General features: G+C 43.2%; 1 protein-coding gene across 5 annotated transcripts in view; it reads left to right on the forward strand.

Annotated features, from left to right (window-relative positions):
- Positions 1 to 2,872: 2,872 nt before the first annotated feature.
- Positions 2,873 to 14,234, forward strand: part of YARS2 (tyrosyl-tRNA synthetase 2) — a 33,116-nt gene continuing 21,754 nt past the window's right edge. For 4 of the 5 annotated variants that reach the window (XR_010120762.1, XR_010120763.1, XR_010120761.1 and 1 more), the window contains exons 1-5: positions 2,873 to 3,981; positions 4,994 to 5,161; positions 10,129 to 10,284; positions 10,896 to 11,066; positions 13,632 to 13,920. Coding sequence is in view for 1 of the 5 variants with exons in the window: in XM_055280175.2 (XP_055136150.2) it covers positions 3,203 to 3,981; positions 4,994 to 5,161; positions 10,129 to 10,284; positions 10,896 to 11,066; positions 13,632 to 13,791 (1,434 nt within the window). In the remaining 4 variants the exon portion in view is untranslated. Of the gene's footprint in view, positions 3,982 to 4,993; positions 5,162 to 10,128; positions 10,285 to 10,895; positions 11,067 to 13,631; positions 13,973 to 14,234 lie in introns of those variants that run through there. The other variant, XM_055280175.2, reaches the window with a different exon arrangement.

The following is a 14,234-nucleotide window of genomic DNA, read 5'->3' on the forward strand; positions in this document are numbered from 1 at the left end:
AGATAGCTACTCATGTCTGTGACTCCTAATCCAGTGGTCTTTGGACCACCACTCAGAAGCACATTTTGCTATGGTTGTGAGGATGAAGGAAGTAATATTTGACTTTTCTGCAAAAATTAGCCTGGCTAATTTTGTATTTTTAGTAGAGATGGGGTTTCTCCATGTTGGTCAGGCTGGTCTCGAACTCCCAATCTCAAGTGATCCGCCCACCGCGGCTTCCCAAAGTGCTGGGATTACAGGCGTGAGCCACCACGCTCGGCCCGACACCACCTTCTATATCAGACTTTGCTGCCTCTTCGTGAGATGCAACTAAACTTAAGAGACAAAGCAGAGTTCAAATCTATTTTTAAAAGACTTTATAATAAATTTTAATCCCAGGTAGAAATTTTCTATTTTTCATTATCCACAAAATTCTTCTCCATTAAGCACAGGTCATCAAGTAACCCTGACATCAAGTAACCCTGGCATACTGTTGTAACAAGTAGGATTTTCAAATTACCAACACACCTGTAAAAGCCAGAGAGTTGTGTGTCACCAGAAACACGTGTGCCCTATGTATTAAGGTACTAAATAGAAAGCACCATTTGCTGTGTGTGTGACAGACAGTACTGATTCCATGTTAGAGGAAAGCTTGCTTACTTGAATACAATTATTGCTTCGCTTGATTTTGTAGATCATTCACTAAAATCAGCCTCAGAAAAACAGGATCTTGAACAGAGATAAAAGAAAATACCTATATCAGCCTCTCTGTGAATGGGCTGACCGACCTAATAAGAATAGGCTAATGGTACCTGCAGAAAGCCACAAAATATTGACCAAGAAAGCAATGATTTACTGTCGACCTGAGACTGCACACATTTCACAAAAATCTTTTGATCATCCTTTCTCTTAATTGCCCTTAAAAACCAGAGGTGGTCTTTGAACGCTAGCTCACTGCATCCCCCGGGGTTGCTGGCCTCTTGAATAAAGCTAACTTTACTTTCACTACAGCTCTTCTCTTGAGTTTTTGGCTTTTAGGTGACGAGTGGCCCAGACGTGAGTTTCCTTACATGTGCTTGGGAGAATTTCCTGCCATACCTACTGAAATCTGTCCCTGATCAAAGTGGTGGACCATATGACTGCAGACTGGCCTTGCGAAATAGCTCATGCCTGTAATCCCAACACTTCGGGAGGCAGAGGTGGGAAGCTTGCTTGAGGCCAGGAGTTTAGGATCAGCCTGGGCAATACGGTGAGACCCCCGTCTCTACAAAAATAAAAAATAAAAATTAGCCAGGCATGGTAGTCCACACCTGTAGTTCCAGCTACTTGGGAGGCTGAGGCAGGAAGATCGCTGGAGCCTAGGAGTTCAAGGCTGCAGTGAACCATGATCCTGCCACGGCACTCCAGTGTGGACAACAGAGTGACACTTAAAAAAAAAAAAATGGCCGGGCGCGGTGGCTCACGCTTGTAATCCCAGCACTTTGGGAGGCCGAGGAGGGCGGATCACGAGGTCAGGAGATCGAGACCACGGTGAAACCCCGTCTCTACTAAAAATACAAAAAAATTAGCCGGGCGTGGTGGCGGGCGCCTGTAGTCCCAGCTACTCCGAGAGGCTGAGGCAGGAGAATGGCGTGAACCCGGGAGGCGGAGCTTGCAGTGAGCCGAGATTGTGCCACTGCACTCCAGCCTGGGCGACACAGCAAGACTCCGTCTCAAAAAAAAAAAAAAAAAAAAAATGACTGCAGATCAACAGGTTATGATTGCAAATTTTAAGATATTTTGAATAATAACATGAAAGAACACACTATTTTCTTAAGCAGTTGGGAGTATGTTTAATAGTCTATTGAATGAGTATCTCAAAATCCTATTAAAGTTACTATTTGGCAATGAGAAACTAATTCACTGAAATTTTACATGCAAAGAAACTGATTATTAAAATAAGTTTTCATTTTGTTCGATGACTTTATAACGTTAAAAAATGGAAAAGTCCTGTAGGGAATGATTTGGAACATGGCCCAGATCCCAGCCCCAGGACCAAGGCACTCAATCTCCCAGCTGCTGGGAGTGTTGGTTGCTTATTGCTCACAGCTGAGTCCCTTCCTGCACATTTCACTCTCCAAAAGCCTTACTCAGCGCTTTGCTTCCTCCCCAGAAACATCCCACATTTAATGAGCAGTCAGTAAGAGGGTCTAAAGGTCTGCCCTCTGGCCTCAATTCAGGATGACTCTGAAAGGAAATCCCGACTCCCGAGCCTTTATTGGATTGCCCGAGGCCTCTATTACAAATTGTTCACAGTTCAACTTCTTTCTCCCTCCGCCCAACCCGGCCTCCCTCACTCCATTACAGGTGTCCTTCTAAACAGCACACTCCAATTACCCTCCTGCAAACCAGTCTCCCCCCAACTCAGTCCAGGGAATTCTACCTAAGATGATTTTGAAAGCGGTCCGAGAAATCAGGCTCTAACATGGGATTTTGAAGCTAGATCACCTGCCAGCCAGCTGCCAATAAGAACCTCATCCCTGGTCAGTATTCAGAGCACCTGTCACGCTGCACGATGTGACTACTAATTTGAATCCACTCATGCTAAGCTGTGTCCCAACCTAGTTAACTGTATTTAAAATAAACCACAGGACTTGATGCATGTACTTTATTGCACTGAGTTTTTCTTGCTATACCTTGGACAAGACTGCCACCTCCTGGAAGAGCTGATGGATACTGGGGACTGACGTGCAATTAGAGAATCGGTACTATGAAATTGCTTGCGTCTCAGCAGCAACTCCCTATCTCTCCGTGAAGTTAAACCAATTCCTAACCTTTCTCAACCCCTGTGAGCAGCTTTTTGCATGGTACCAAGACTTCAAAGAACTTGCGCATCACAATCTTTTTACGTGAAAATTTAAATACAAGTTAACATTTGTGAAGCGTTATATGCCAAATGCTTTAATTTTTAAGGCTCACAACAGCCTTATGAGGTAGGAACTATCATAAGCAGATCCACACTGCGGATGGGGAAATTAAGTTGCACGGGGCGTAAGGCGACGGCTCTGAGGCGGAACCGCCACTTGGAGTCGGGACTCAACTGCTGAGAGCGCAAGCTCCGTAACTACGTAACCGTCTCGGGCATGCGCAGAAAAACACTGAAGCACCTTCCCTAGGAGCTGTAAGTAGGTGGGTGTGGCGGGGGCCTCTGCAATCCCAGCATTCCCTTCGTGCCGCCACCAAGATGGCGGCGCCCATCTTGCGGTCCTTTTCCTGGGGCCGTTGGTCTGGTGCCCTAAATCTCTCCGTATTCTTGCCCTTTGGGCTGCGTAAGGCCCACTCGGGCGCTCAGGGGTTACTGGCAGCGCAGAAGGCTCGAGGTCTGTTCAAGGACTTCTTCCCGGAGACGGGGACGAAAATAGAGCTCCCAGAGCTCTTCGACCGTGGCACGGCGAGTTTTCCCCAAACCATTTACTGTGGCTTCGACCCCACGGCAGACTCGCTTCATGTGGGTCATCTGCTTGCGCTGCTGGGCCTGTTTCACTTGCAGCGAGCGGGCCACAACGTGATCGCGCTGGTGGGAGGCGCCACGGCGCGCCTGGGAGACCCGAGCGGCCGGACCAAGGAACGCGAGGCTCTGGAGACAGACCGCGTGCGAGCCAACGCGCGCGCCCTGCGCCTAGGGCTGGAGGCCCTGGCGGCTAATCACCAGCAGCTTTTCACCGATGGGCGCTCCTGGGGCAGCTTCACTGTGCTGGACAACTCGGCCTGGTACGAGAAGCGGCAGCTGGTGGACTTCCTGGCGGCAGTGGGGGGTCACTTCCGCATGGGGACGCTGCTGAGCCGGCAGAGCGTGCAGCTGCGGCTCAAGAGCCCCGGGGGCATGAGCTTGGCCGAGTTCTTTTACCAGGTGCTCCAAGCCTATGACTTCTATTACCTCTTCCAGCGTTATGGATGCAGGGTCCAGCTGGGCGGATCTGATCAACTAGGCAACATCATGTCCGGATATGAGTTCATCAACAAGTAAGTGCCTTCAGACCTTGGGGAAATCCTGGGACCAAATAATTTACACACTAGTAGCCTGTGATTCACTCTTAGGATTGTAGTTGCTGCCCTTCGTTCCAGCTCTTGTTGGTTTTATCCCCATTAAGGCTCTATAATGGCGTTAATAACACTGGCTAATAAGAACTAAAGGGCTGAATTAAGGATATTAAGAGTAAACGGTGTATTCTAAAAATTAGCTGGGCGTGGTGATGCACGCCCGTAATCCCAGCTCTTCGGGAGGCTGAGGCAGGAGACTCTCTTGAACCCGGGAGGCGAAGGTTTCAGTGAGCCGAGATCGCGCCACTGCACTCCAGCCTGGGACAACAGAGGGAGACTCCGTCTCAAAAAAAAAAAAAAAAAAAAGGGAAACACACCACTAGTGAAGATTTGGTGGGTCTGTTTTGCTTCCCCTAAGTCGTCCTCTCTAATTAGAGAAACTGCTTTTGTGTGTTTATACCAGAACGTGACTGGGCCTCCTTGAGTAGCTAGCCTCTGCTTTAGCTCTGCAACCTCCATGAAACTAGTGTTAGTCCTTGGTTGGTATCTCAAAAAGTTTTTTCAACTCCAAATAATTGACAAGTAATGCGGGTCTAATAGCATTTTCTTGAGAGAAGTGAAGGATGGGGCTAGCTCATGTGCTACCTAGAGCAAAGCACATGTTTAAAAGGCGTTTAGAACATTTCCTTTAGTGTCTCTTCCTGACACCCCTTCACGCAGTTTTCTCCTTCCCACTCAGCCTTTCAAAATCTCTAGTCCATTGTTAAGTAGCACTTCCCCTTGGCCTGCCTAGAACCTGCCTGGAACCACTCATGAGATTCAGAATGAATAGAGTGAGTACTGTAACAGTACATAAGAGGGACAAGAATTCAGATTTAGGAGGTCAAGAAAGTTTTCCTGGAGCAAGTAACCAGAAAGAAATCTGGCAGGTGAACAGTAGAACCTACCACCACTTGTGCTTGAGGCACATAATGAAATTGTTCTTTATGCATAGGTTGACTGGAGAAGATGTATTTGGAATCACCGTTCCTCTAATTACAAGTACAACTGGAGCAAAGCTGGGAAAGTCTGCTGGCAACGCTGTTTGGCTAAACAGAGATAAGACATCTCCATTTGAATTGTATCAGTTCTTTGTCAGGCAACCAGATGATTCAGTGGAAAGGTGAGTTCTGAATAATGGGCTGAGAAAAATTGACACCATAAACTCATGATGTAATTTGAGCCATTGGATCTATGTACATTTTATAGTTTTTTTGTTTTTAACGTAGTTTCTGTCTGCACATAAACCATTACATCATAGAAGACTAATTTTTACTGTGTTCTAAAGTGAAATACTTTGTTGGTTAAAGCAGAAAAACCACAGTGGGTGGCTAGAAAATGTAGAGCCAACTTTTTGATCTATATCTAGCAAGTTCTTAGGATTTTATCACCTGCATATTCTAGTTTTTGCACTCCTTTCATCTTAAACTTGACTACCCTTATTTTTCCTTTGTCTCTCTTCTCTCACAAATATGGCTTTAAAGATCCTCTTAAGAAATTATTTTCTCCTTAAATCAAATTGCCTTAAACTCTTGGAAGAATATGAATTAATGAGAAACAAATACACCTGCAACAAAAAGTGAAAAAAATTTTTGATGCTCTGTAACATCCAAGTAATCTAGGAATAATTCTTTAAGACTTAAAAAGTATATGACTTTCCTGCAAAATATTAAAAGACGCTATTGAGCAAAATAAAGATCTACATAAATGGAGAGTTACACCATATTCATAGTACAAAAATAATATCAGTTCTTTTTTGTATTTTTTGAAACAGAATCTCACTCCCATTGCCCAGGCTGGAGTGTAGTGGCGCAGTCTTGGCTCACTGTAGCCTGAAATTCCCAGGCTCAGGTGCACACCACCATGCCCAGCTAATTTTGTATTTTTTTTTAGTAATGGTGGAGTTTCACCATGTTCCCCAGGCTGGTTTCAGACTCCTGGACTCAAGAGATAAACCTGCCTCAGACTCCCAAAGTGCTGGGATTACAGCATGAGCCCCCGCACCCGGCCAAGATACCAGTTCTGGATTTGATCTACATTTAGTACAGCGCCAACCATATCTAAACTGGCTTTTTGTGGAACTTGACAAGCTCATTGTAAGACTGACATAGAAATAAAAAGGGCTAAGATTGGCCAAGATGTTTTTGAAGAACAGAGTGGAAGATTATCATGCCTTATTACAAAATTTCGGTAATTGTGTTTTTTTTTTTCTTTAGATTTAGTCCTAGAATGTTTGACGATATAGTCCTGGGGTTTTTGTTTTTTTTTTGAGACGGAGTCTTGCTCTGTTGCCCAGGCTGGAGTGCAGTGGCGCAATCTCGGCTCACTGCAAGCTCCGCCTCCCGGGTTCACGCCATTCTCCTGCCTCAGCCTCTCTGAGTAGCTGGGACTACAGGCGCCCGCCACCACGCTCGGCTAATTTTTTGTATTTTTAGTAGAGACAGGGTTTCACCATGGTCTCGATCTCCTGACCTCGTGATCCGCCCGCCTCGGCCTCCCAGAGTGCTGGGATTACAAGCGTGAGCCACCGCGCCCGACCCAGTCCTGGGGTTTTGATGTCTTGAGAAATTGCGAATTGATAATCTTTTTTTTTTTCAGACAGTGTCTCACTTTGTTGCCCAGGCTAGAGTATAGTGGCATGATCTTGACTCATTGCAACCTCTGCCTCCTGGGTTCAAGTGATTCTCCTGAGTACCTGGGACTACAGGCATGTGCCACCATGCCCAGCTAATTTTTGTATTTTTGTAGAGACAGGGTTTCGCCATGTTGGCCAGGCTGGTCTCGAACTCCTGACCTCAAGTGATCCACCTTCCTCAGCCTCCCAAAGTGCTGGGATTATAGGCATGAGCTACCTCACCCGGCCTAGAGAATTTAGATGATCTTTTTGAAAATTGCATTTTCTATCTGGTTCTGGTGTACAGAAATACAATTACTTTATATATATTACCTTTAAATCTAGCAACTCTGCCAAACTCATTATTTCTAATAATGACCTTTAGGTTTAAAGGTACACGTTTAAATGTAAAGTTAAGAGACCAATGGCACAGATTAGAGAATCCAGACACACTCTAGCATATATGGTCTCCTTATCCCTGGCAAAGGTGGCATTGTAGTTTGGGAAGACAGTCTTCAGTGAATATTGCTCCATTAGTTAGATGTCTTTGTGGGTGAAAAAAAAAAATGAAACTTAACCTTACATAGTACACAAAAGTCAATTCCAGGTAGATTATAGACCTAAATCTATATTAAAAGACAAAACAATAAAGGTTTTAGATAAATAGGAAAATACCTTTATGACTTTAAGATAGAGAAAGATTCTTTAACAGGACACAAAAGGAAGAGATTGATAAGTTAGACTAAATTAAAAATAAGATCTGTTCATCATAAGTCACTGTTAAGAGTGGGAGAAGATATTTTCAATACATGTATCTAAATGATAAAGGGCTTGTATTCAAATTAATATAAAGAATTTATTATTTCACATTGCATGCCTGTATCAAAACATCTCATGTACCCCATAAATATATACACCTATATACCCACAAAAAAATTTTAAAATAAGTTTAAAAATGAGAAAACTATGTAAATACTGTCTTAAACATAGTTATTTTAATGTTAAAAAAGAAATTTCTCTAAGCCAGTGAGAAAAAGACAACCCAGCAGAACAATGGAAAGAGACTTGAACAGGTGCTTCACAAAGATCCCATCCAAAGGCCAAAAACATAAAAAAGTGCTTAGCCTTCATACTGAGAAGAAAAATACAAGATAAAGGGCACAATGAGATACCATTATGCATCCTCCAGAATGGCTAAACAAAACAGTTGGCAGAACCAAGTGCTGCAAGAATGTTCCAAGGTGGTGGGAGAATAAACGTATAGAACCACTTTGGGAAAACATTTGGCAGTACCTACTAAAGCTAAATGTGCACATAACCTGTGATATAGCAGTTCCTCTTCTGGGTATATCCCCAACAGAAATTAATGCACATGTGCACCAGCAGAGGTATATGAGGCTATTCAGAGCAGCATTAATAGCAATTGTCTAAAAGTAGAAACAGCACAAAAGTTCACAGAAAAATAAACACATTGTAGGATAATCATAGCATGGAATATTGTGCATGCAGCATCATGGATGACTCTCCTAAACATATCGATGTGCCAGAAAATAAATTCTATATGATTCCTTTTATATAAAATTTTAAAGACAGGCAAAATTAAGTGATGCTCTTAAGGGAGGCATGCTGAGATGTTAAAAGCATCAAGAAAGACAAGGAAGTGATTACTATGAAAGGCAAAATAGTGATTAACTTGGAGGGGTGTGTGATATATTTGTGCATTCTTGGGTAGGGGCAATACTGTGTTTCTTTCTCTTTTTTTTTTTTTTTTTTTTTTTTTTTTATTTGAGATGGAGTCTCACTCTGTCACCAGGCTGGAATGCAGTGGCGCAATCTCGGCTCACTGCAACCTCCATCTCCCGGGTTCAAGCCTCAGCCTTCCGAGTAGCCGGGACTTTTTTTTGTATTTTTTAGTAGAGATGGGGTTTCACCATGTTGGTCAGGCTGGTGTCGATCTCCTAACCTCATGATCCGCCCACCTCAGCCTCCCAAAGTGCTGGGATTACAGGCGTGAGCCACTGCGCCTGGCCCAATACTGTATTTCTTGACCATGGTGATGGTTACATAGATGTTTTATGATTCATTAAGCTATATCTTTGTGAATAATATACTTTTTTCTGTGTGTTATATATATTTCACCAAAGAAAAAGAGAATACATATAGGATGATATTATAGTCACTTAACAATAGGCATACATTCTGGGGAGTGTGTTGTTAGGTGATTTCATCATTGCAAATATCGTAGAGTGTCCCTACACAAACAGAGATAGCATAGCCTACGACACACCTAGGCTATACAGTGTACCCTGTTGCTCCCAGGCTGGAAACGTGTACAGCATATTACTGTACTAAATACTGAAGGCAGCGGTAACATGAGGGTAAGTATTTGTATATGTAAACGTAGAAAAGGTACAGTAAACTGTGGTATTATAATGTTATGAACCACTGTTGGACTGTACCAGTCCGTGGCCTATTAGGAACAGGGCCGCACAACAGGAGCTGAGTGGCAGGTGAGTGAGCGTTACCACCTGGGTTCCATCTCCTGTCAGATCCGCGGTGGCATTACATTCTCATAGGAGCACAAACCCTATTGTGAACTGCGCATGCAAGAGATATAGGTTGCGCATTCCTTATGAGGATCTAACAAATGCCTGATGATCTGAAGTGGAACAGTTTCATTCTGAAACCACCTTCCCTCCCGGCCGCCTCCTGGTGCCAAAAAGGTTGGGGACTGCGGATATATGCAGTCCATCGTTGACAGAAACATCATTATGCAGAGCATGATGATTTATATCAGTTTTTAAAATTACACCGTACTTTTTTTTATAGCCACATGCACATAAAAGTATAAAAACATGCTTGGGAAGGATGGTAGCACATAAACTTAGATCTATGGTTATCTCTGGGGGCAAGGAAGGGAATGTGATTGGACTGCAGCCTTCATCTATGCCTATTTTGTTCCTTTTAAAAAGGAAATATGAGGCTGGGCGTGGTGGCTCATGCCCATAATCCCAACACTTTGGGAGGCTGAGACAAGAGGATCGCTTGAGCCCAGGAGTTTGAAACCAGCCTGGGCAACACGGGAGACCCTGTCTTTACAAAAAAAATTTAAAAATTAGCCAGGCGTGGTGGCACAAGCCTGTGGTCTCGGCTGCTTGGGAGGCTGAGGTGGTAGAATTGCTTGAGCCCAGGAGGTTGAGGTTACAGTGAGCCATGATCATGCCACTGCACTCCAGCCTGGGCAACAGCAAGACCCCCCATCTCAAAAAAAAAAAAAACAAAATTGAAAACAAAGATGCCAAAATAGTAACACCTTAAATCTGGGTGATGTGTGCATGGGACCTACTATGTTCAGTACATTTCTGTATGTTTGTTTCATATTTAAAAGTAAGCAGGATAACCTTAAAGGGTAGAGGAGCTGGGGATAAAAATTAGGTATGTGATATAAGTGTGACTGTTTATTTTTTGTCTCAAAGGTACCTGAAGCTGTTCACTTTCCTGCCCCTTCCAGAGATTGATCATATCATGCAGCTGCATGTCAAAGAGCCAGAAAGGCGGGGTCCTCAGAAACGACTGGCAGCAGAAGTAACAAAGCTTGTTCATGGACGAGAAGGATTGGATTCTGCTAAAAGGTAGTAGTTTAGTATAATTAACACTTGATAGTTATTCAGTGGATGGACATGAGAAAAGTAGGAGTATGCTGTTTTAGGGTTATCTTATCATTTATCACAAGGACTGTCAGTATTTGACTTAGCAATTTAAAATAGCCCGTTTATTGGAAAGAAGGATTATCTTGAATTAAGTTTATGAATTATACCAGATAGATGTTTAAAAAACTTTTAGTCTATGCCGGGTGCGGTGGCTCAAGCCTGTAATCTCAGTGCTTTGGGAGGCCGAGGTGGGCGGATCATGAGGTCAGGAGTTCGAGACCAGCCTGGCTAACATGGTGAAACCCCATCTCTACTAAAAATACAAAAATTAGCTGGGCGTGGTGGCACATGCCTGTAATCCCAGCTACTCAGGGGGCTGAGGCAGGAGAATCGCTTGAACCCGGGAGGTAGAGGTTGCAGTGAGCTGAGAGCACGCCATTGCAATTTAGCCGGGGCAGCAGAGCAAGACTTCATCTCAAAAACAAAAAAACTTTTAGTCTAGAATTTGGACACTCTATAATTGGTTAATGGGTATTAGAACATGTATTTGAATAAACATTTATATGATGTGGCTCTTAAAATGTGTTTTTCAGGTGTACAAAAGCCCTTTATCACAGTAGCATAGATGCACTGGAGGTCATGTCTGATCAGGAGTTGAAAGAGTTGTTTAAAGAAGCTCCATTTTCTGAATTTTTTCTCGATCCTGGAACAAGTGTCCTAGATACCTGCCGCAAAGCAAATGCCATTCCAGATGGTCCCCGAGGGTAAGATTATTTAACTTTTAGACTTACAGTTAATTCACCATTAAATGTTACAGTTCACAAGGCTGGGAGCAGTGGCTCACGCCTGTAATCCCAGCATGTTGGGAGGCCGAGGCGAGCGGATCACGAGGTCAGGAGATCGAGACCATCCTGGCTAACACGGTGAAACCCCGTCTCTACTAAAAATACAAAAAATTAGCCAGGCGTGGTGGCGGGCGCCTGTAGTCCCAGCTGCTTGGGAGGCTGAGGCAGGAGAATGGCGTCAACCCGGGAGGCAGAGCTTGCAGTGAGCCAAGATCCCACCACTGCACTCCAGCCTGGGCGACAGAGCGAGACTCCGTCTCAAAACAAAAATAAAATGTTACAGTTCCCAGCATGTGTTTCCAGAGAGGGTGTTTTCCTGATAATGCTTTAGTGGCATCTCTTCCTTAGAAAAGTTAGTTTAGTCCAAGAATAAAGTATAGCCTGAGAGTACTTATTGAGAATACTTTATATTTTCCATAAGAGTACAATACTCCTATACTGTCTCTTATTATATCTAACCCAGTCAGTCTTTCCTCCAACACTGCAAAAGTGCATTTGAGGGACATGTTGTTCAGTAAATACACTGGCATCAGTGTACGGCTTAGCGATATGGTCACCATTTTAGAGGGATGGAGAAATGGAGGCCCTATGTAACAGATGAACACAGCCCCTTTCATAGTCTGTACCCTCTTTATATTCAGGGATGGGAAAGGTTACGTCACCTATCTATAGTATTAACTGAATTTCTGAAAATGAAATGAGCATATAATGGCCAAAACTGCAGGTACTTTTGCACTAACCTACTAATGTCATCAGACTGTTATTGTAAACTATATAATAATCCCCTTGAGAATTGCATTTTCTCTTCAGGAATTGAGTAGAATATTTTAATTAATCAGTTATGAGGTATTACGGAATAAATAAGGTTTTTCACAAAAAATAATTCAGCATGTAATTGATGCTTATCCATTTTTAAATGAACAGTGAGGTGGAAGGAAAAGTATTGGGTAGCCAGAAGACCCCCAGGTGCCTCTTTTACAGGAGTTCACACATAAGTCAAATGGTTATCAGCCATATCATGGCCATGATTATGAATGACATTTGTTACAGTTGCTGTTCTCTTTCAACTGTCTTGGATTGTTTGCCTCTGTCCTAGAGTCCTAGACTATTCTGCCTGAAGAAAGCACCCACTGTCTCCCTTTGCATCACCTGCCACTCCACCTTAGTGATTCCCTCATCTGCTGGTTTAATACACAGTGAATTTGAGGCTGGTGTCATATACTTCCCTACAGTACGTCACTGAGACAAATAATTTTCCTCACTATGGAAGCAGATTTCGTTTTCTTCTGAACTTTACTACAGTGTGTTCGCTAATACTGGAAGCTTTACCACTATTAGAGATGACACCACATCTGATTTAGCCAGGGCTCTAAGTAATACTGATTATATATTTTTTATATTATATAAGCTAAATAGGTTTGGTGCATTTAAATTAAACATAGAATATGATCTGGAAACTAGCAGACAGCGTAAAATAATACTTCCTAAAAGAAAGGAATCTGGCCTTAAGTAGAAAATCTTTTACTGATGAGTTTTATAAAACCATGTCCATGGCCAGATATGGTGGCTGACACTTGTAATCCCAGCACTTTGGGAGGCCAAGGGCGGGAGGATTGCTTGGGGCCAGGAGTTCAAGATCTGTGTGGGCAAGGACGTAGTAAGACTCCGTCTCTACCCAAAAATAAAGGTATAAAAATATCTTTAAAACCATGTCCGGTAGTTGTTTCTTAATTTTATTTGGTAACACATTCAGATGAGAGAAAACCACCATTTATCTTTCTTAAGGACTTCCAAGACCTAACCATGCTGAAGCCCTGTCTTCTCAGATCTCACCTTTCTAGCTGCTCCCATGTTTGCTCCCTGATTGTCAAGGTAGCTTCACTCCCAGTTTAAGTATCTCTTTTTTCAGTGAAATGTTCAGCCCTCACCTACCCAGTGTGCTCCTAGAACAACTTCTCCTAGGTCTTTTTTTTTTTTTCTTGAGACGGAGTCTTTAAAAGAGCAGCTGCAAGGCGTAAATTCCGGCCAGGCGCAGTGGTTCACACCTGTAATCCCAGCACTTTGGGAGGCCGAGGCAGGTGGATCACCTGAGGTCGGGAGTTTGAGACCAGCCTGGCCAACGTGGCGAAACCCGTCTCTACTAAAAATACAAAATCAGCCAGGTGTGGTGGCGTGCACCTGTAATCCCAGCTACTCTGGAGGCTGAGGCAGGAGAATCCCTTAGAACACAGGAGGTGGAGGTTGCAGTGAGCTGAGACCGTGCCAGCCTGGGCTACAGAGCAAGACTGTGTCTCAAAAACAAACAACAAAAAACAAAGCATTAAAGAGAGGCAGAATCTATTAACAATACAGCAAACCTGAAGGTAACGGTCCAGTGCCAAATGCTCTCAGTTGCAGAGCCTCTGAAATCTAAGTGAAACAGTCTTTTGGGGGGACAGATCAACAGTGACTGGATCTCACTTACTAAACGTTTCTATTTTTTAGGTATCGAATGATAACAGAAGGCGGAGTCAGCATAAATCACCAACAAGTAACAAATCCTGAGAGTGTTTTAATTGTTGGACAACATATTCTCAAGAATGGACTTTCCTTACTTAAAATAGGAAAAAGAAATTTCTACATTATAAAATGGCTTCAGTTATGATGAAAAGTCCTTCTGGTTGTCCACATAAACTTACCCATCATTCATTCTCAAGACCTCTGAAGGGTTGGCTCCAGAACTTAAGACCTTTGCTTATGCAAATCAGAAAAACAGAATGGACTAGGACTCAGTGTGAGTAACTTCATTATTTTTATGGGCCGGTTAATAAATATTTGTTTAATGATGGGATGTTTTATTTTCTGATGTACAAACCTTGATTACCATAGAAAACCGTGATTTTCAGGGTTAATCTCTTTTTAAAATTAGACTTCAGAAGAGAAAGAAATGCTGGCTTTCCTATTTGACCCTTCCTGCTCTCCTTTTTGTAGAGATGAGGAACAATGAAAAAGAGGTAGTGTAAGGAATTGTGAGGCTGGGCGCGGTGGCTCACACCTGTAATCCCAGCACTTCAGGAGGCCAAGCTGGGCAAACGGCTTGAGGCCAGG

This window comes from Symphalangus syndactylus, chromosome 5 (genome assembly GCF_028878055.3).
Source record: "Symphalangus syndactylus isolate Jambi chromosome 5, NHGRI_mSymSyn1-v2.1_pri, whole genome shotgun sequence".
NCBI classification, from domain to species: domain Eukaryota; kingdom Metazoa; phylum Chordata; class Mammalia; order Primates; family Hylobatidae; genus Symphalangus; species Symphalangus syndactylus.